Here is a 19,910-nt window from a genome sequence, read left to right on the forward strand (position 1 = left end):
CGTATAGCAAAAAGAAAAGGAGTACTTGTGGCACCTTAGAGACTAACCAATTTATTTGAGCATAAGCTTTCGTGAGCTACAGCTCACTTCATCAGATTCATGAAGTGAGCTGTAGCTCACGAAAGCTTATGCTCAAATAAATTGGTTAGTCTCTAAGGTGCCACAAGTACTCCTTTTCTTTTTGCGAATACAGACTAACACGGCTGTTACTCTGAAACCAACCATATAGCAGAATCTCATAACTTGATACACACTAACGATACACATTTTTTGAAAACAATGGGTTTCATCAAATCATGACCTTTCATACGATATTTTACATGGCATACCTTGTACAAAACATATAATTTACATGACGGTGATGAATATGGGGGTTCCAGCGTGCTGCTTTGAGGTACAGTATTACCCAGTGTGTTCCCGAGCTTTTCTTCTTTCTGAGCTTCAGTCAAAGACTGATTCCTATAGTGAGATTTTCATCTAAAGCACAACAGTATATAATTTATCTTTTCATATTTGTTTATGTTATGGCTATTTTATATGGGATGTATCTGAGGTTTATTCTTCATAAATATATGCCATAACTGTTCGTCTGTGGGATTTGTCTATTTCAAATGTGATCTTATGTGAACAGTGTGCTATTGTGTTCAGTTTTGCGGAATAGTCAGTTTATTTTCAAATTACGATTAGGAAGAAAGTGCCATTTGAGTCATTTGTCATTGCCTTTGTCATTGCATGAGGATTTTGTTGATTTCTTATTGTCACATTCCAGTCTGTTATCTGGTCTTTTAGGTATCTTTTATCACCTTTCAAAGCAATGGCTGGAGTGGAAGATAGGAGAGGTTTTTACTTCTCCCTGTGCAGCACAACTGACATAGCTGATCTTTGTGGTTTTGAATTTCTCCTCTGGTGCCAGTGAAGTACCAGAGGTTTGGCTTTTTTGAGTTGTTTTTTCTAGGGTTAATTTTGCATTGCAACGTCAAGAGATGACACCATAATGAACAAAAAGCTTCTTTAGGGACCTTCAGTACAGCACTTTATCTCCTTCAAAATCTCTTTTCAGTAATTCCCACAAAGCTTTTCGGCCCTTTCACTGTTGTTCAGAGACATATTCTTTCCAAAGGAACATTACAATGAAATGGTGGTTATGGTCTAACAAATTTCCCAGACTTCCCAGGTGTGGAAGGGGATCAGTACAGACAGTGTTCTATTATACATGATCTTTCTCTTGGATTCCTAGTGTAGATGGAACTTGATTATATGATTAATTTCAATATCTCCTGGTCTACAAGCAATATTTTATAATCAAGTGTTTAAAATGTTTTTTTTGAGCTCTCTAAATTTATGGTGGCTGACAGTTACCTGGCACTGTGGAAGGGATGCGCCTGTTTCCATGAAGGTCTGCAGACTCTTGCTTTGCCTGTCAGTGCAGTTGTGCAGCTAGATAACTGGCTAAATGATAACCACAAGACTAGTTTCTTCAGACTGGAGGAAGATTGAGGTTGGTTAAAAAAAACCTTTTCTTCTCTCAGCAAGCCCGTCTGCTGCAGCAAGTTGCCAATTCCTATGAGAATCCCTATCTATGCCCAGCAACTGGTGTTTGATTTACGGCTCACAGCCGTGAATACATGTGGTTGGAATTGCCTGTGTTAGTATTGCTTCCTCTATTTTTACCTTTGTTTGTTCCTGTTGTGTATCAGTGCCATGTTAAGGTGGTAAGTAGTGTGATGCTGGTGGCAGGGGATGATGTGAAACACAGGCACTGTGAGCACTTCGAGGAGTGGCATGGAATAAATCAGCAAACATGGAAGACCCTAGTGCCAGGTTGTTGTTCAGCTGTGAGTCAGCAAGCTGCTCGCTCAAACCAGGAAACAGCTTAACAATTAGACATTTATTAAATAACTATGCAAAAGAGTCATATTGTCAACTTTCCCATTTGTCTTTGGATACAGTAATATGCATTGAACTTCCTCCCATTTTTCCCCCTCCCACTAAAACTGCTGATTTGATGCAGCAGATCCCTGGCTGCCGCACACAGCTGCCCCAGTGTGTGCCAATGGAAGGTAGAATGGAGTGGAGAGCTAACTGGTAATCGAGGGTGCTGAGCCTTACAGTCTTTTGATTTCAGTATCTCTATCCATGCCACAAGCATTGTGGTATTTTCATGTTACTGGGAACAGTCTTTTGCCTCTGTACAGTGGATGCTGTGAGGAAACGTAGCGGCCTGCTTATGTTTCTTCAGGGTATACTTGTTGCTATGATATGTCTGTGCATGGTATGGTTCTCTATGACCTGTTATGATGTGATTACAGGCATGTCTTTATTATCTATGACATGTCATGACTTGCTCATGTTTCGGTGATGATCAGAGCATTTTGTAGTTCCTGTGCCTTTTGGTCCATGCTTTCTAACAGGAGTTCCACCTCTGTATATCTTGCTTTCTGTCCATGCAGCCCTTATTTTCTCTGTCACTGTTCTGTGCTTTGGGTAATGACCAGTTTGTGAGTGGTCAGGCCTAGTTGTTGGAGCCAAAGGTCAGACCCGAAGATAGCATGAGGTACCAAACTGAAGATTAGAGCTGGAGACAGAGTCCAGTGCCAAGGCAGGGATCAGAGTCTGAGACCGAGTCAGGTGCCAAGCCAAAGGTCAAGGGCATCAGGGGTAAGGCACAGGAGCAAGGACCTGGAGTAAGGCAGGAGGAAAGCAGGAACTGGGAATAGACAAGGGTCTGGGACTAGGAGTACAGGAACTAGGAGCAGATGGGGAGTTGGGAACTAGAATCAGGTGGGAATACAGGACTCAAGGATCAGGTAAGCCAGAAGGATCCATAGTAGCAGCCCGCCTGAGATTCCCCTAGTTGCTCAGACAACTTCCTGGTTTATACAGAGCTCCTCAGACAATTAGAAGTACTGGATGTACCACGCCCCCCCCCCCCAATCAGGAGCTTTGGGGGTAAGGCTATCTGCAAGCTAGCACTTCACTGGTTCCCTTCTCTGGTGGCTCAGGTGAGCTGCTTGGTGTTGGTCGTGCCCTGAGCATTGCCTGAGACCCATGGGCCTGGGATTGAGGCCTGCAGTCCCTCACACTCTGTACTCACTCAGATGTGTGTCCTGCAGGGCCTGGTATCAGTCCCTAAGTTGCACGATATCAAGAGAATGGGTATCAAAACCTTTGTGGCTCCACTGCTGAATATGTAGTGTTTGTCTGGCTACTTATCTCCTGCCACAGCATACCACATTTTGAGAGGGTAAGGCATTGTTTGTCAGTCACCCTTTGTTGGATGTATGGTCTTCTATTACCATGTGTTTTATGTGTTTTCCCTTCCACTGAGAGCTTTGGATCCTGTTAAGGTGCAGAAAATATTGTTATAAGCAGTAATATGGCTGCAATGTATTGGATGGTAGACATGCCTACGAGGGGCATAGAATCATAGAAATGTAGGGCTGGAAGGGACTGTGAGAGGTCACCTAGTCCAGCCCCCAGCGCTGAGGCAGGGCCAAGTAAACCTAGATCATCCCTGACAAGTGTTTGTCCAACCTGTTCTTAAAAGTCTCCAATGATGGGGATTCCACAACCTCTTTTGGAAGCCTATTCCAGTGCTTAACTACCCTTATAGTTAGACAGTTTTTCTTAATATCTAATCTAAAATCTCCCTTGCTGCAGAGTAAACCTATTATTTCTTGTCCTGCCTACGGAGGACATGGAGAACAATTCATCACAATCCTTGTTATAACAGCCCTTAATATATTTGAAGACTTGCACCGGGTACCCACTCAATCTTCTTTTTTCCAAACTAAAGATGTCCAGTTTTTTTAACCTTTCCTCATACCTCAGGTTTTCCAAACTTTTTATCATTGGACAGAGTCCAGAGGAGAACAATTTGTCCCCATCTTTCTTAAAGTGTAGTGCCCGGAACTAGATACTCTAGTACCCCAGCTATGAGTACTCACCAATGCCGAGTAGAATGGGACAGTTACGTTCCCTTATCTTATGTACAATACTCCTGTTAACACACCCCAGAATAATAGTAACCTTTTTCTTATGAGCATTCCTTATTTATTACTGTGCAGGTAGAATGTGGGGAGTATTGACTTCTGGGGTGGCAACTGTTGATACAAATGGTATCAAGGGATCCTCCTTTTCAGTACCTATTATGTGTGAACCATTTAATCTATCACTGTGGTATCTGAGCTCCTGAATAGTAGACAGCATGTCTTCTTCATCCACACTTTCCAATATGCTCTGCATCTGGGAACCCAAACTTTCCAGGTAGCAGTGAGGATCAGACTTGCTCATACCCAGATGTCAAAAAGTGTTGTTGGTTATTTCTGTTGCTTAGCTATTCAAAACTCAGATGAGACTCATATAGGACTCTCAAGTTTGTGAACCTATATTACAAATGCCAGATATACTTAATCAAGGAAACTGAAATATCCCAGTTCTCCCAATTTCTTCTCCCAGCCACCAAACATCACCTCAGTCTTATCCATACTGAGCCCTAACCCTTATTTAGGCCCCATTCTGTTAGGCAGTAGACAAGTCACTCACTCATACTGACTAAGTCAGATGAAATGGAAATATGAGTTTTGTCATCAGCACACAAGAAATACCATAATCGTTATCTCCTCAGTACCCACCTAAAAACTCTCCACATATGGATTGTATGGGAGGAGTGACAAAATGGAATCCAGCGGAAGCCCAACAAGAGGAAATATTCAGAGCAATTTCTCAAAATTATCCTCCAAGTTCTCATAGAAAGAAAGAAAAGTGGCGACTCTCAAGGGTGATACCACCTATCCCTGTTAGCATGGATAGTCATGTCAACAGTATAGAAGGCAGCTGGTATTGAAGTTCTAACAGGGTCCCTGATCTTCATTCATCGCCACTACCAGAAGGATATCATACGCAATATATCCATGTAGCTTCTGTACCACCATCTTGACTGCATTGCGACAACAACCTTTTCAATAACTTTCCCAAGAAAGAGAGATATTCAAGACAAAACAATGAATAGCTGTCACTTTCATAGAAGCAAACATCTTGCCTTCCTCCTGGGAGGTATTGACAATCCACTTCAATAAAGGCCCTAACACCTCCTCGATGGCCTTCAGCAGACAGGAGTAATATGGATCTAACTTGCAGATCATTGCTTAAAGGTCCTGTAGAACTTAATGGAGCAAAACTAATTTCAGTTCAAACTGAAATGACGGTATCCACTCTTTGAAATGGCTCTTCTGCCATGAAGGCATGATGCTTAGTCCGGGTGAAAGCAATCTTTGCAGAGAAATTCAAATATTCTTCTCAGTCAGAAATACTCGTTTCTGGTTACCATTTGTAAACATCCCAGATTCCACTGCTGCTCACCACCTTGAACAGTTCTATTGATGTGTACGATGCCTGTATTAGTCATCTAGCCATCATATTGTACAATTTGTAGCAGGGCATGTCTGACAAATGGGTATTTATCTGGAGATAATCCTGGGCTGTATGAAATTCAGATCTGAGGTTTCTAATACCTCACAGTTTAAAGATACTTAGAGTTGGGGTTTTGGTTTGCCTCATCCCTCTTGATTATGATACAGGTCTGATTTTTGGGTTTGGATTTTGAAGCCTCTTCTACCCACACCCTAGGGATGTGTTTGATTCTGAGGTGTTGGTTTGACCCATGTCTAGTTGAAACAATAAACAGCTTACTTTGTCAGCCTCTCTCAGCATTCCCCTGTCTATTCTTAGAGATGGTTGAACATGAGTGTTTTCTTCTTCACACTCCAGCTGCTCCTTTTTACTCTCTTGTACAGCCATAATCCTTCGGCTTTGATGTTGCAGTCTGTTGCTATGGAAATCATAGTGATTTCACAAATTCGGTGCTGTAAGCACTGCAGGAGGTAGTGGGAAAAGATAGTTTGCAAGGGAGACATTTGGGGGAGGGGAAATAGGGTGGAGAAGGTCCTGTATGTGCCTCCCAGGACCCACCTTTTTCCTCTGTTTTTTACTCATGATTGTTTTATTGACGGACTCTGAAACCCATACTGTTGCTCTTAAATCTGCTGCAGAGGTCACTGTAAAATGATGCAAGGTGCTATATCCCCTGTCCCAAGGGTAGGCATGAAATGCTTTCTCTGCAAACCTGCTCTTGGACCAGGGAGGAATTACATCTGGGTTTTGAATCAAGGTGGGACATCTGTCCAGCCTGGAAAAATCCCTTTGAAGAAAACAGATCTTTCCTAAACAACAAAGGGGAAAGGAGAACCATGACAAACAGGTTCACATGTATATAATTCACATATAATTTGTAAAGGTTCATCTTTAGTGGAATCTGTAAGGCAAGTGTATAAAGCACTTCTGTTATGAGGATCAGTTTAGGAAATCCCTTGGTTTTAGCGTTATATTGCATTAATTCCAGATCCAAACTAAAGAATTTCCCAAATCAGACATGTCCATAGATATAAAACCTCCATCTTGCAAAGGCAGAATTAATTTTACTAGAGAATTTTAATGACAAGACAAATCAGATGGGTTATAAATTCGCTGTTATGCTCAAATAAATTTGTTAGTCTCTAAGGTGCCACAAGTACTCCTTTTCTTTTTACAGTACAAGCAAGTGGCACTCAAACGTCTGAAATTCTTCCCTACTTTGAAAGCATCAAAGAAATTGCTTCTTATCTGCTCCTTACAGTTGATTTTCCACTGATCAATGTAGGAAAAGGGTAAATACATCTGCAATACTGAAATTAATGACTTATGGGAAATCATTTTAGATCCACTTCATAAAATGACCACTATTGGTGGTTATTAGTAAACCTGAATTCCACTGTAAGGCACATTTGTAAATAAAGCAATAGGCAAGGTATTAAATATTTTGCTTTTTAAAAAATATAAAAAGTAATCTTAGGATTTTCTTAAGGAAAATTATCTCAATCAGCCTTTTTAAATCTTATGCACAGGGCCTGAAAGACCACTTGTGCTTGTTAATGAAAAATCATGTATTGTCTGAAATAAATGTACTTGATTCCTCATTTAATGTTTCTGCGTACTGGGCAAATTCAAACCTGGTGTAAAAGGGTAAAAGGGTGTAAAAGGGTATTCAGACTTCTGCTTGGTTACATCACTTTACTCCAGCTCTGAATTTGTTCCTTTGTTAAGAATTATGGATTATTTTTTTCTGTGCAAGAGTTTAATTCTAGGCCTTTGACTGTGCTGATAGAATTAAATTCTTTCATTAAAGAGAGTACAGAATTTAAGTAATGATGTCCATGAGGTAGATAAATTTTTTAAAATTTCTTTTGGTCAGTTTAACAAGTCCCAGTATACTGTCATTCAGCTGGATGTAGTAGCCACGTTTTGTCTGAAAACTTGCATAAAAAAATTGAATTTCAGACTTTGATTGCAGTCAGCGGTCAAATATTTCAAATGCTTCATTGCTCCTGTTCCTGTTACAGGTACATGTGACAGCATTGCAGCTATGAATGGAATTTTAAAGAGGAAGTTTGAAGGAGTTGACGGCTTCTCACCCTGCTCTTCTGTACAGGAATCAGACGATGAAGTTTCTAGCAGTAAAAGTGCTGATGGTGCCGATAGTGTCAGTCCATCTGCTTCTGATCATTTTACCTGTAAGTACTAAAGTCATATGTAAGGTGCAAAAAGGAACAATGTACCGGCTTAGAAGGATGCAGCTGTTTTTTAAAATGATTTTTTACTGATGATATCAATGTTTGTTTCAAGTAATTGTTCTGTGTTTATCAACTGAAGTGTTTGTTAGTAGGACAAAAAAATTGCCCAAGCCTGCCAATGGTAGGTATTTATTCAACAACTAGAAACTGAGCTTCAGAAGTTAAATTAGATTACATAATAATGTCTTATCTGCTTGTTAGAGAGAATGCAACATAGACTTTTTCCCCTCTGAAGATTTCCAATGATGTTGAAGAACAGATTTCTATTTGTTCATTTTTGTACGAAGAAATCGGCTATTACTGAAATATACAGATCTAAAAGTAAAACTGATGTCCTGTGCACCTGCTTACTCCATGTCTGGATTTGGCCTATTCTGTCCATAAGAGTGAGTGCAGGTTGCTCCAACTTCTGTGGTAGTGTGGCTGCTCCTAGCTCTGTGGGCTACTACATAGGAAGCTTATGGAGATTCCTGCCCCTCCTCCATCCCCTATGGACAAAGTGCACCTACAGGAGTTAACCAAGAGAGCAGTGTCTTCACTCCTTTGATTGCAGTTGTGTTTGGTCCTTGTATGAGGCATGAAAAGGAAGGGAACGTTTCTTGAAACCTTCCCTCATACATCCCACTCATGACCCTGTCATAATATGAACATGAACAAGTTAATGTACAATGCTGTTTTTCTTAGGATTTATTCTCAATGTAGAAAAGGCATGAAAGGCTGAACTTGCATGAGCCTTCTGAAGCCACACACAACCACATGTTCATCATGTTTCAGAATCTGAAAGTGGAAGGCAGCTTAGGTGAAAGTGATCATAAAATGACAGAGTTCATGATTTTAAGGAAAGGTAAGAAGGAAAACAGCAGAATAAAGATAATGGATTCGGGAAGGCGTACATTAGCAAACTCAGGGAGTTGGTAGGTAAGATCCCATGGGAATCAAGTTTAAGGGGAAAACAGTTCAAGAGAGTGGGTGCTTTTTCAAAAAGACATTATTAAAGACACAAGAGCAAACTATTCTACTGCGTGGAAAGATAGGAAGTATGGCAAGAGACCACCCTGGCTTAACCAGGAGATCTTCAATTATCTGAATCTCAAAAGAAAGTCCTGCAAAAAGTGGAAGCCAGGTAGAAATTGCAAATAATGAATATAAAAAAAACCCCACAAGCACGGACGGACAGTATTAGAATGGCCAAGGCAGAAAATGAGATTAAACTAGCAAATGTGTTAGAAGTAAGAAGACGACCAAGGACAGGGTAGGCCTGTTACTCAGTGGGGGGGATAACAGAAAATGTGGAAATGTCAGAAGTGCTAAATGCCTTTCTTGTTTCAGTTTTCACCAATCAGGTTAGTAGCATGGGACATAGTGAACGCCAGTGAAAATGAGGTAGGAGATGAGGCTAAAATAGGGAAACAAGAAGTTAAAAATGACTTAGGGCTAGTCTACATTGGCAACACTAAAGCGCTGCTACTGCAGCGCTCTTAACGTGCCTTGTGTGGTCGCGGCACAGCGCTGGGAGAGAGCTCTCCCAGCGCTCTAAAAAAACCATCTCCACAAGCAGCGCAGCTCACAGCACTGGGAGCGCTGTCTACACTGGCGCTTTACGTGCTGAAACTGCTGCGCTCAGGGAGGTGTTCTTTCCCAGCCCTAAGTGAGAAAGTTGCAGCGCTGCAAATTTCCAGTGTAGACAAGCCCTTAGACAAGTCAGATGTCTTCAAGTCAGTAGGGCCTGATGAAATACATCCTAAAATACTCAAGGAGTTTACTGAGGAGATATCTGAGCCATTAGCGATTAGCTTAGAAAACTCATGGAAGACAGGAGAGATTTTAGAGGACGGGCACAATGTTTGCCCTCCTCTATAAAAAGGGGAATGAGGACAACCTGCGGAATTACAGAGCAGTGAGCATAACTTCATCACCCAAAAAGATAATGGAGCAAATAATCAAGCAATCAGTTTACAAGCACCTAGAAGATAATAAGGTGATAAGTAACAATCAACATGGATTTGTCAAGAACAAATCATGTCAAACCAACCTGATAACTTTCTTTGACAAGGTAACAAGCCTTGTGGAAAGCAGTAGATGTGTATCTTGACTTTGTAGTAAGGCTTTTGATACTGTTTCACATTACTGTACCTTGTCATAAACAAACTAGGGAAGTATAACCTAAATTGAGCTACTATAAGGTGGAAGCATAACTGGTTGGAAAACCGTTCCCATGAAGTAGTTATCAGTGATTCATAGTCAAGCTGGAAGGGCATATTAAGAGGGATGGGTCATGCGTCCAGTTCTGTTCAATATCTTCATCATTGATTTAGACAGTGGCATAGAGAGGACACTTTTATAAAGTTTGTGGAGGATACCAAGCTGGTAGAGGTTGCAAGTGCTTTGGAGGATTGGATTAAAATTCAAAATGATCTGGACAAACTGGAGAAATAGTCTGAAGAAAATAGGATGAAATTCAATAAGGACAAATGCAAAGTACTCCACTTAGGAAGGAACAATTGCCAAATTGGAAGTGATGGTCTTGGAAGGAGTACTATGGAAAGGGATCTGGGGGGTCATAGTGAATCACAAGCTAAATAAGAGTCAGTGTCATACTGTTGCAAAAAAAGTGAACATAATTCTGGGATGTATCAGCAGGAGTGTTGTAAGCAAGACACAAGAAGAAGTAATTCTTCCACTCTACTCTGTGCTGGTAAGGCTTCAGTTTGAGTACTGTGTCCACTTCTAGGCACCACATTTCAGGAAAGATGTGGATAAATTGGAGAAAGTCCGGAGGAGAGCAACAAAAACTATTAAAGGTCTAGAAAACCAGACCTATGAGGAAAGATTTTAAAAATGGGCTTGTTTAGTCTGGAGAAGAGAAGACTAAGGGGGGACATAACCGTTTAAGTACATAAAAGGAGAAGAGTAAAAAATTATTCTCCTTAACCTCTGATGATAGGACAAGAAGCAATAGGCTTAAATTGCAGAAAGGGAGGTTTAGGTTAGACCTTGGGGTTGTTAAGCGCTGGAACAAATTGTCTAGGGAGGTTGTGGAATCTGTCATTGGCGATTTTAAAGAACAGTTTAGACAAACACCAGTCAGGAATGGTCTAGTTCAGGGGTTCTCAAGCTGGGGGTCAGGACACCTCAGAGGGTTGTGAGATTATTACATGGGGGTACACAAGCTGTCAGCCTCCACCCCAAACCCCACTTTGCCTCCAGCATTTATAATGGTGTTAAATATATATAAAAGTGTTTTTAATTTATTATGGGGGGGGGTCACACTCAGAGGCTTGCTATGTGAAAGGGGTCACCAGTACAAAAGTTTGAGAACCACTGGTCTAGTTATTACTTAGTTCTGCCTTGAGTGCGTGGGACTGGTTTAGATGACCTATTGAAGTCCCTTCCAGTCCTATACTTCTGTGGTTCTATGTATAATTTATATAAATGAGTAATAATAGTAATACATGGACTTTTTATTGGCAGACATTTGTGGCTGCCTAGGAGGTGGTGAGCATGGACCTTGGAACAGACAATACCATGTTAATTTCAAGGTCAAGCTGTTCAGTGCAACCTTTGAAATACACCTGGAAGTAATAACTAAGTGAGAGTGGAGCAACTTCCTATGAACATATAGAACCTCTGCTCTAGCCTCTGCCCTGACTTTGACCGATTTTCAAAAGCACTCAAAGTTGATGGGACTCCGCAGGGAGTTTTACCATGAACCTCAGTGGGAGCAGAGTTAGGCCAATGATAAGTATTTTTGAAAATTCAACCTTTTCTGTTTACTTCTCATTGAATTAAAAGTGGTATTGAAGATTTATACAAATTAAAATGGTTTGGGACCTAGTTATTTGTGAGAACCACCTCAACCTCATTACCACATAGTGATTGCTTGGGAGCTCTGAATCTGAACTCTGCAAGCCCAGTAACAGGGTTTTCTCAGTCTGGAATTCATTTTACTTGACAGTCTGCCAGAGCTTGAATCTAGTGAACAGGCTTCAGGGCTCGATGAAAGATACAGTCATTGTTTATTATTTTTGGCTTGGGTTCTTAGTTTTTGTTTGTTTCATTCCTGACAGAACGGCAGCCTATTTACTGACATTTCTGTAGGCAGTGGCAGTACTTTGTTAATTTGATTCATTGTGGGTAATTTCTTAGTAAGATTTTCTTTTTAAAAAAAATAATTGTGAAATAAGTGTCTGACTGCTACAGCAATAGACAGTACAAACCAATGAAGTAAATCAGCCAGTTTAAGTGTTGTGATACTTACATGACTTGCTGTACGTGGTATGTGAGATGTGAAGCAAAAGAGAATAAGTAAGTTTTGAACATGAGCCTTGTTCTCTGTTTGCATCTTGCATAGTCATTTGTGGCTGTAACATGCTACAAAATCAAAATAGTAGCATTTTATGCTCACTTTGCACTCAGTTTTCACAGGCAGGAATGACTGCACAAGGTGCGAGGCAATGTTGAATCAGACCCCAAGTCTGAGAAAAATAGAGACTTTATTTTAAAAAGGAAATAAAAATGCAAAAATTCTTTTAAAATATTTGAAGAACTTTTGACTGGTTCCCTGCTCTCCACACAGTATGTAGTTTTAGGAAAGCTGAGCTTTTCCTTTCTAAAAACTTGTGATTAGTTAAAGTTGTTGCCCAAATTCTGTTAGTTCCATATTTTCTAGAAAGAGACTGTCATAGTCAGTCTAGCATAGGTGAGAAATTAAAATGTTTGGGACATTTTCTGAAACAGGTTTGAGTATTCTAGAAGAACATTTTTCTTTTCAGTCAGATGCTAGTGAGCTTAGGATTCCTGCTTTTTGCTCCCTACACTCAGTAAATTTTACTTTGCAGTCAGCCATTCAAAATGTGAGTATTAAAAAGAATTAACTGTCTATCTCCAACTGTAAGGAGAATACCACATTGAGGTCAATAGGATTACTCACAAAGATTAGTCATGTGAGGGAGTTTCACAATTGGGTCCCCTACTCAGGGGGTGCTGGAACTATTTGTATAGTGGGGGTGCTGAGAGCCATTGAACCAGACTGAAACCCTGTATATGATGGAAATCACTTCAAGTCAGGGGATGCTGCCGCACCACCAGCACCCTTAGTTCCAGCCCCTATGCCCCTACTAGTAGAATGCAGAGGAGGTCTCTGTATATTGCCTCACTGTCATAGCATACACTATACCCACAACAATAGCTCCAACTCTGAGGAGATGGGAGACACATTTGCTTTTACCTAGCCCTGAGGCCACTGTTTCTTTTCAAATTCATTCCTCTTCGGCTTAGCTTTATGAAATATTATATTTCTTCTGTACCTGTATTCCCTGAAGTTTAGACTACCACTGTCCATTTGCAGCCAGAGTACTATTCGTAAAAATCCAAAACAATTCATAGGAGTTCAGTTCACTCTTAACAATACATATGGAGATCAGTCAGTTCTCAAAGGGATTGCTGAGACACAGAACATCACTGAAAAGAAAAAACATCGTGCTATGCACTCTTGTTATCCATATCTATACTTAGTTATTCCTTGTAATGAAAGTAAAATGTTAAATATTTTCATATTTGCCAAATTCTTACAAATAGAATCAAATTATTTTCCATTTGCTTGGCAGTGTCTAATGGAGATATGTATGCTTCTTTTCATAATTTGTGAGAAATTTTACGTGCGTAAAAGTGCAGTGAATTCAATACATAGATACCATTAAAACTCTATTGGTGTTTCAAATGTAAAACATTTTTAAGACCTGTGTTTGAATTCCACTGGGCTGGAGAGGGGTGGGAAACCTGGAATACTTACACCTACCATTGACAAAAATCACAAAATCAAAATCTTGAAGCTAATGCACTAGTATCTCTCCCATGTTTTTGAGATTCATCGTACAAATAAAGCAATCTGATGCTTTCTGATAATTTGAGCATGTAGTATATATGCTGAAAGAAACTTCAATCTGACCTTCGTAAATGGGTGCCAGTTTGTTACTTTTGGCTTATGGATAGAATTTTAACCAGTACACTCGTGGAACTTAATACAATCAATGGAACTCTGGGACATCCCCAGGCATTATTAGCCTACTTCATGAGTTGTTCATTTGACAGCTAGAATAATTAAGTAGTTAAACCAGCAGAGGAGAAGGCTACATCTCAATGAATAAAATCCCAAATTCTAAGCAGAATGAGGCAGTGAATGTTAAGTTTTAAATTAAATATAAAAAGGGGCTTTTACATCATAAGAGATCCCAACACCAACAACAGAAGTATATGTATACAATATCTCTTATATATGTGGCAATAAATTAAAAAAACTGTCTTTAAAGAATCTTAAAATTATGAGATCTGCAAAATGGGACTGTTTTTTAACCAGGTTGTTAATTTCAAGTAAATTTTGTATATAAAAGTAGTAATAAAATAAACCATATTTCAAGACGTAATTATATTTTTGGTTAGTTGATTGATTTAGATACTGTGATAATGCAGTGTTTATGACTAAAGCAGATATTTGGCCTTCATTAGGGCTAAATGCTCCCCTCTGTTTCTGTGTGTGGTTGTGAGCAAACGAGTAAAATTCATGACCTTGAAGGGAGAGGGAGACCTAGAAGTGGACAATGCCAGCTCTGCACTATGCTTTCCCTTTCTTTCCTCTCCTCTTCCCCACAGAAATCCATCTGGGGATATCCCATAGGGATCAGCCTCTGGCTAAACAAGGAGTCAGGAGGGGGTAAAATTATTAGGAGGGTACTCTCCAAAGCTGCTCCCCCAAAAAAGCTCTGCAGAGCATTTGTGTCCCCCTGAGTTTCCTCTTCCATACATGGGACTAACCTGACCAGGAGACAAACTGGCATTTAAACTTTTACTGATCCATCCAGATAGCTTCCATTCCACAGGTTTTAAAATGTTTAATGGACATTTTTGTAGATAAATGTAATTATAAATGTATATTAATAAACAGCAAAATAGGTAGCAATCTTAATGATAATATCTTTAATTTAAGAAGGCAATTCCATTGTAAGGCTCTGTCTTCAAGCGCTTATAATTTTTTGCAGCATAAACTGTAACACTAAAAACAATGGGGTGAAATCCTGGCACAACTGAAGTTAATGGGAGTTTTCTATTGATTTCACTGGGACCAGGATTTCACTCTCTGTTATATCAGAATTGTCAGCAATCTCACAGGCATCTGAGACTGGTCGGAACTCATATCTGCCGCAGGCCACATGGCTGCTGTAATTTATGCCAGGTGGAATGGACCTGGATCATTAGAACACATGCACTGACTATGCTAGCTCCTGCCCCCAGACAGCCCACTCTGCTGTGCTTCCTATAGAGAGTGGGGGAGTAGGTGATGTAAAGCCTAGATTTCGGGAACCTTCACGTGCCATCAGCATAAAGGATTTGGTGCTCTGTGTATGTCTGTGCTTTACATACACACACTTAGCGTGGGCACCTTAAAATTTGTCATTTACTTTTAGAAATCTTTAAACATTGTCATATTGATGATGATTCTGATTGTAAGCATAGGGAATATGAGTATCGGATAGTATCCTATTCTAAATGTATGTACCCAAATAAAAAACAACAACAATTTCCTACCAAAAAGTTAAGGATGAATGTATGTTTCAAGGAATCCAGCTGACCGGAATCCCACCAACAAATAAATACATAAAAATCATAAAAAATGCTACATCTCTTACAAAATCCCCAAAGTTAGAAAGTATTGAAATGAAAGTTTAGGGAAATCTAACTGGCTTTCCACTGTCATAAACCTTCATCAGTCACTGTCACACCACCCAATTTTCTCCGCTCTAGTGAACTGAGCATCCGAACACTTCTGTGAGGCATGCTATTATTATCTCCATTTCACAGATGAGGCACAGAAAGTCTAATTCCAAAATTTTCAGAAGTGGTCTCTGATTTAGGATTCCTCCATTCTTAGTGCCTGACTTGAGAGACGTAGGGAGTAGTGGGTACTGAACACCCACAAAATCAGCCCTATGTTTCTCAGGCTAATAATGCAAAAACTGAGGCACTCGAAATTAGAGGCTAGTTTTAAAAATTTTGGAGTTAGCTTTTCTGTGCCACATGTAGCCCATCTGTAAAATATGGGGGTATTACTGCTTACCTCCCAGACTCTAACCATAAGATTACAATAACGGATATTATTTTGTGATTAATACTACTGTGTTTTGGATTTGAGAACTATTTGACTTTCTGGTTAAATTCACCCAAGCATTTCCAAAATGAAAACTTGGGCCAGTAAGTGATTTCCCAGCAGACAGTTTCCATTTACTATTGCTATGTCATGACTGACTTGTTCTACTTTTTGCAGTTTCCATGACAACCATTTTGATTTTTGATCTGCAAAGAATAATAATGTATTGCGAAGAGGTATAAAATATTTTTGGAACATGTTATTTCATCAGAGGAATAGAGCAAACACACCAGGGCAGTTTTCATTAATCAGTATTGTAATTGTAGAATCACCGTATAAATATGAATCTTTGTTTATGACCGACTGCAGACCACGCCTACTAATTTTCCAGATAGTATAGAACAAGGAAATACTGGAAAATAATGAAGCCTTATTACAATTGTAGAACAGCTTTCTGGTAAAGTAATAATAATACTTAGAGATTCTTAGGCACCTTCATTTTGAGTATCAGAGGTATTATCATTCCTATGTTACAAATGAAAAATTAAAGCAGAGTAAGATTGTGATTTGCCCAAGGCCATATATAGCAAGTCAATTTCAGAGCTCAGGTGACAATTTGGAGGCAGACAAAGTGTTAGCAACATGGCAATCAAGAGGTAGATAAGTGGGTTTCTTGAAGTGAGGGGCAATAGCAAAGCAAGGTGAGTTTTTGGGGTGGCAAGAAGGGTTTAGGAGGAGCTTCTGGAGGAGCAGAGAGTAGATGCTGGGAAGATGTAGTGAAGAAGCCAGTAGCAAGGTGGGAAGACAGCTTGTTGAGTGTGTGGGTCACCTCTCGTGTGTGAAGAAGAGAAGAGAGTCCCTCACTCCCATGGAGGGAGGAGGAGGTTGGCAAGCAGTGACCCCCTCTCCACAGTAAGACCAAGGAGGTGGGAGTGGCAGATCTCACTTGGCAAACATGTCAGCCTGCAGAAGGTTTGGAAGTTGGCTGGTTGGTAAGTGAGAGAAGGGAGGAGAGATGGGTGAGTGAACTAAATGACAGTTGGCCAGGTTTCTTAGATCAAAGAAATTTAATGCACCAAGAATGTTGAAAATCCTTTGTGCACTGAGGAGGACTCATTCTTTTTCACTTCAGAGGTTTTGTGCAGAATCATGAGGAAGGATTGGGTGCAAACTGATGTAACCTGCTAGTAAATCCACTGCTCCCAGAACATGTGCTCATACACCACCCAGTTTAAGTAACAAGAGAAACACTACAGCAGTTAGTGTGTTCATCCTAAATACTGGAAGCTAGTGTAAAGGCTGTATGAAGTAACTTTCTCCCTGATACTGTTGTCCTCTTGTTTCCTGCAAAGCAGTTAAGTAATTTCTATTGTGTTCATCTGGTGTCAGCAACAGATTGCTCTGCATAAATGTATTGCTGCTGATTGAGAAATAGTATGTAATAACAATTTTAAAAATTGCCATCCAGTTCTAAATCTAGTGGTGCGATTGCCCCTTTTCCAGAACAAAACCAGTCCCATTTATCAGATGTTTAGAGTTTAATGATCATATCAATGTATCTTTAATGTGAAGTTAAGACTCATGTTTTCAAAGTTTACTTATATTACTGAATGCTTTGGATTTTGGATGCCCAAACTTGAGATATAGGCTGACTGGTGGATTTTTAGAACTTCTGAAAATTGGGCCTTGGGTGTATCATGCTGGAAACCTAGTAACTGAAGCACTTAACGTTACTTAAGACTTCTGAAAATGTAGTCCTCATTTTTAGAGTGTTGTAGTGCAGAATCTGCATTTGATATGGGAAAACACTTGTTTTGGCTCTCTGGTTTCAAGTGAGACAGCAGTATTATTTGTAATCTCACCTGTTTATCAAAGAAAGCAGCCATTGGCTATGGTCAGCTATGGAGCTATAGTTCAGCAATGGTTACTATGGAAACCAAATAAGTGACCTACATTTTACCAAACACAGTGATAGAGTTTCTGTGTTTTGGGGGGAAACCCCCCACCCCATGGACATACACATTTTTAAATTAACTTTGATTGTTGTTGTTTTTAACTTTATGTACACCATTAAACCTAGCAAATAAATTTAATTTAGTGTCTTTTGTCTGTAGACAGGAGTGGAGGGGACACTAAAATCTTTGAGCTGATGCACCATTAAAACATTAAAGTATTACAAAATAATAAAAATTTTGATCTTTGCTGTCTCTCTTAATATATTTGCAGGAAGAACATAACCAGATTTTATGAATTAGAGTGTGCATTCTTAGAATGCTGTATTTATATAGCTGCTAAATATGAATGCTCTATAAGGCCTTACCATCAAACAGCTAAATCTTGCAAAGATATGTGCTTGACTGACTCTACCAATGCACTCTCTGGGGCCGCTCATGTTAATAACGTTACTCAAAGTCTGAAGTATTGAGTCCTAAATAAACACCAGGGTTGAGATTCTGGTCCCACTGAAGTTAATGTGACTTTTGCCATTGGCTTCAGTACAGCCAGGATTGCATCTCAGGTCAAGAGAAGATTAACACAGGGAATGTTTGGAGAAAGCAGTTCTCAAAGCAGTTCTTTGGCACCGTCGTAGAACTGATCAATGAAATTGTTCTTAATTGTTCACTTTATTAATATAACTTCATAAGCAAAGTTTTATGAATGAAACAACATTCATTCATAAAACCGGTTACCCCAATAACTGGCTAATTGAGTTTCACTTTCAATCCAATTGCTGCTTAAATTGCTGAAATTTACACTGTTTCAACATTGTAACTTCTGCTCACTGTTTGTCATTCATTAGACTTGTCTATATTTTAACTCAAACTCCATTTTAACTTGTCCCAACTCCATTTTAAAATGCTCACTCCGTTTTGTAAAAGCTTGCTGCAACCTTCATTTTTTCAAAACCCTGCTGTAATCCTATTAGTTTAGATGTGTGAATGAGGTATGGATGGATGATGAAATCAACCTCCAGCCCCAGCCTGTCCTGATGAAATAAAGTGTAAACACCCAACGGCTGAAGATGCAGACAACAGCCCTGACAAAGTAAGAGGAGTCCACCCTCAAAAGAAAAGAGCAAAAGTACAATTGAAGAAACATCAAAGCCAGGTCTTAGGCTGAAAGTCATGTCTGCAATTGAAGGGTGATCAATCACACCGAACCCAGAGGCAGCATGACACAGCAAGACCTATAGACTCTGGATTCAAACTAAAGCCTACAAAAAGGATGAGTGAGATGGAAGACTTTGAAGGGTAACATTCTGCTGCCAACATGGAAGGGCATCGGTGCATGCCCAACAGAGACCCAGCTCTTCCTTGTGCCCGGCTTTCCTGGCCAGTTAGCTGCCACAAGCTACGAACCCAAGCCACGATCTCAAGCTACATTCAGGACTGGTAACGATACAGCATCTGCAGAACTTGTGTGTGTTTGTGAACGAACGTGTGAATGAATGTGAAACTGAATGAAATGTTATAGCTATAACTGACTGACTACTATGGTTCTTTTTGTATTCACAATAAATGTGACATTTTGTCTTATCCCCTTTAACAAGATCCTGCTGGTTTTTATTTTATTGGTATAACACTGTGACTCCCCTTCTGACAACAAAAATTCGTACAGGAGCCCAGGAGAGGGGACTGAAGCCTGAATCCTGCTGCAGTGGGCAGTGGGGCCAAAGCCCGAGCCCTACTACCCCAGTCGGGAGGGCCCAAAGCCCAAGGGCTTCAGCCCTGGGCAGGGGACCTGTAACTTGAGCCCTGCTGCCCAGGACGGAAGCTGATGCCTAAGCCCCGCTGCACAAGGCTGAAGCCCTCGGACTTTGGCCCTGGATGGTGGGGCTCGGACTTTAGCAAGTCTAACGTCACCTCTGGCGACCCCATTAAAATGGGGTTGCAACCCACTTTGGCGTCCCAACCCACAGTTTAAGAACCGCTGGGTTAGGCGAAAGGTGAGGACAATGGGTGAAATTCAAAATAAAACTTAGATAGGACTTTAATGGTGCACTGACCATATGCTGGCCCTTTATACAGGGGTAAACACTCAATAAGATTTCATGGGCAGTTACATGGTCATAAAGTTGGCTAGCATATGTACCTTAATGGTTA

The 19,910-nt window shown here is 40.1% G+C and overlaps 1 protein-coding gene across 6 annotated transcripts in view; it reads left to right on the forward strand.

Annotated features, from left to right (window-relative positions):
• Nucleotides 1-19,910, forward strand: part of CSRNP3 (cysteine and serine rich nuclear protein 3) — a 161,171-nt gene that overhangs the window by 59,467 nt on the left and 81,794 nt on the right. For 4 of the 6 annotated variants that reach the window (XM_073305691.1, XM_073305692.1, XM_073305694.1 and 1 more), the window contains exon 1: nucleotides 7,519-7,607. Coding sequence is in view for 2 of the 6 variants with exons in the window: in XM_073305688.1 (XP_073161789.1) it covers nucleotides 7,460-7,607 (148 nt within the window). In the remaining 4 variants the exon portion in view is untranslated. Of the gene's footprint in view, nucleotides 1-7,436; nucleotides 7,608-19,910 lie in introns of those variants that run through there. The other 2 variants (XM_073305688.1, XM_073305689.1) reach the window with 1 other exon arrangement.

This window comes from Lepidochelys kempii, chromosome 11 (assembly GCF_965140265.1).
Source record: "Lepidochelys kempii isolate rLepKem1 chromosome 11, rLepKem1.hap2, whole genome shotgun sequence".
NCBI classification, from domain to species: Eukaryota; Metazoa; Chordata; order Testudines; family Cheloniidae; genus Lepidochelys; species Lepidochelys kempii.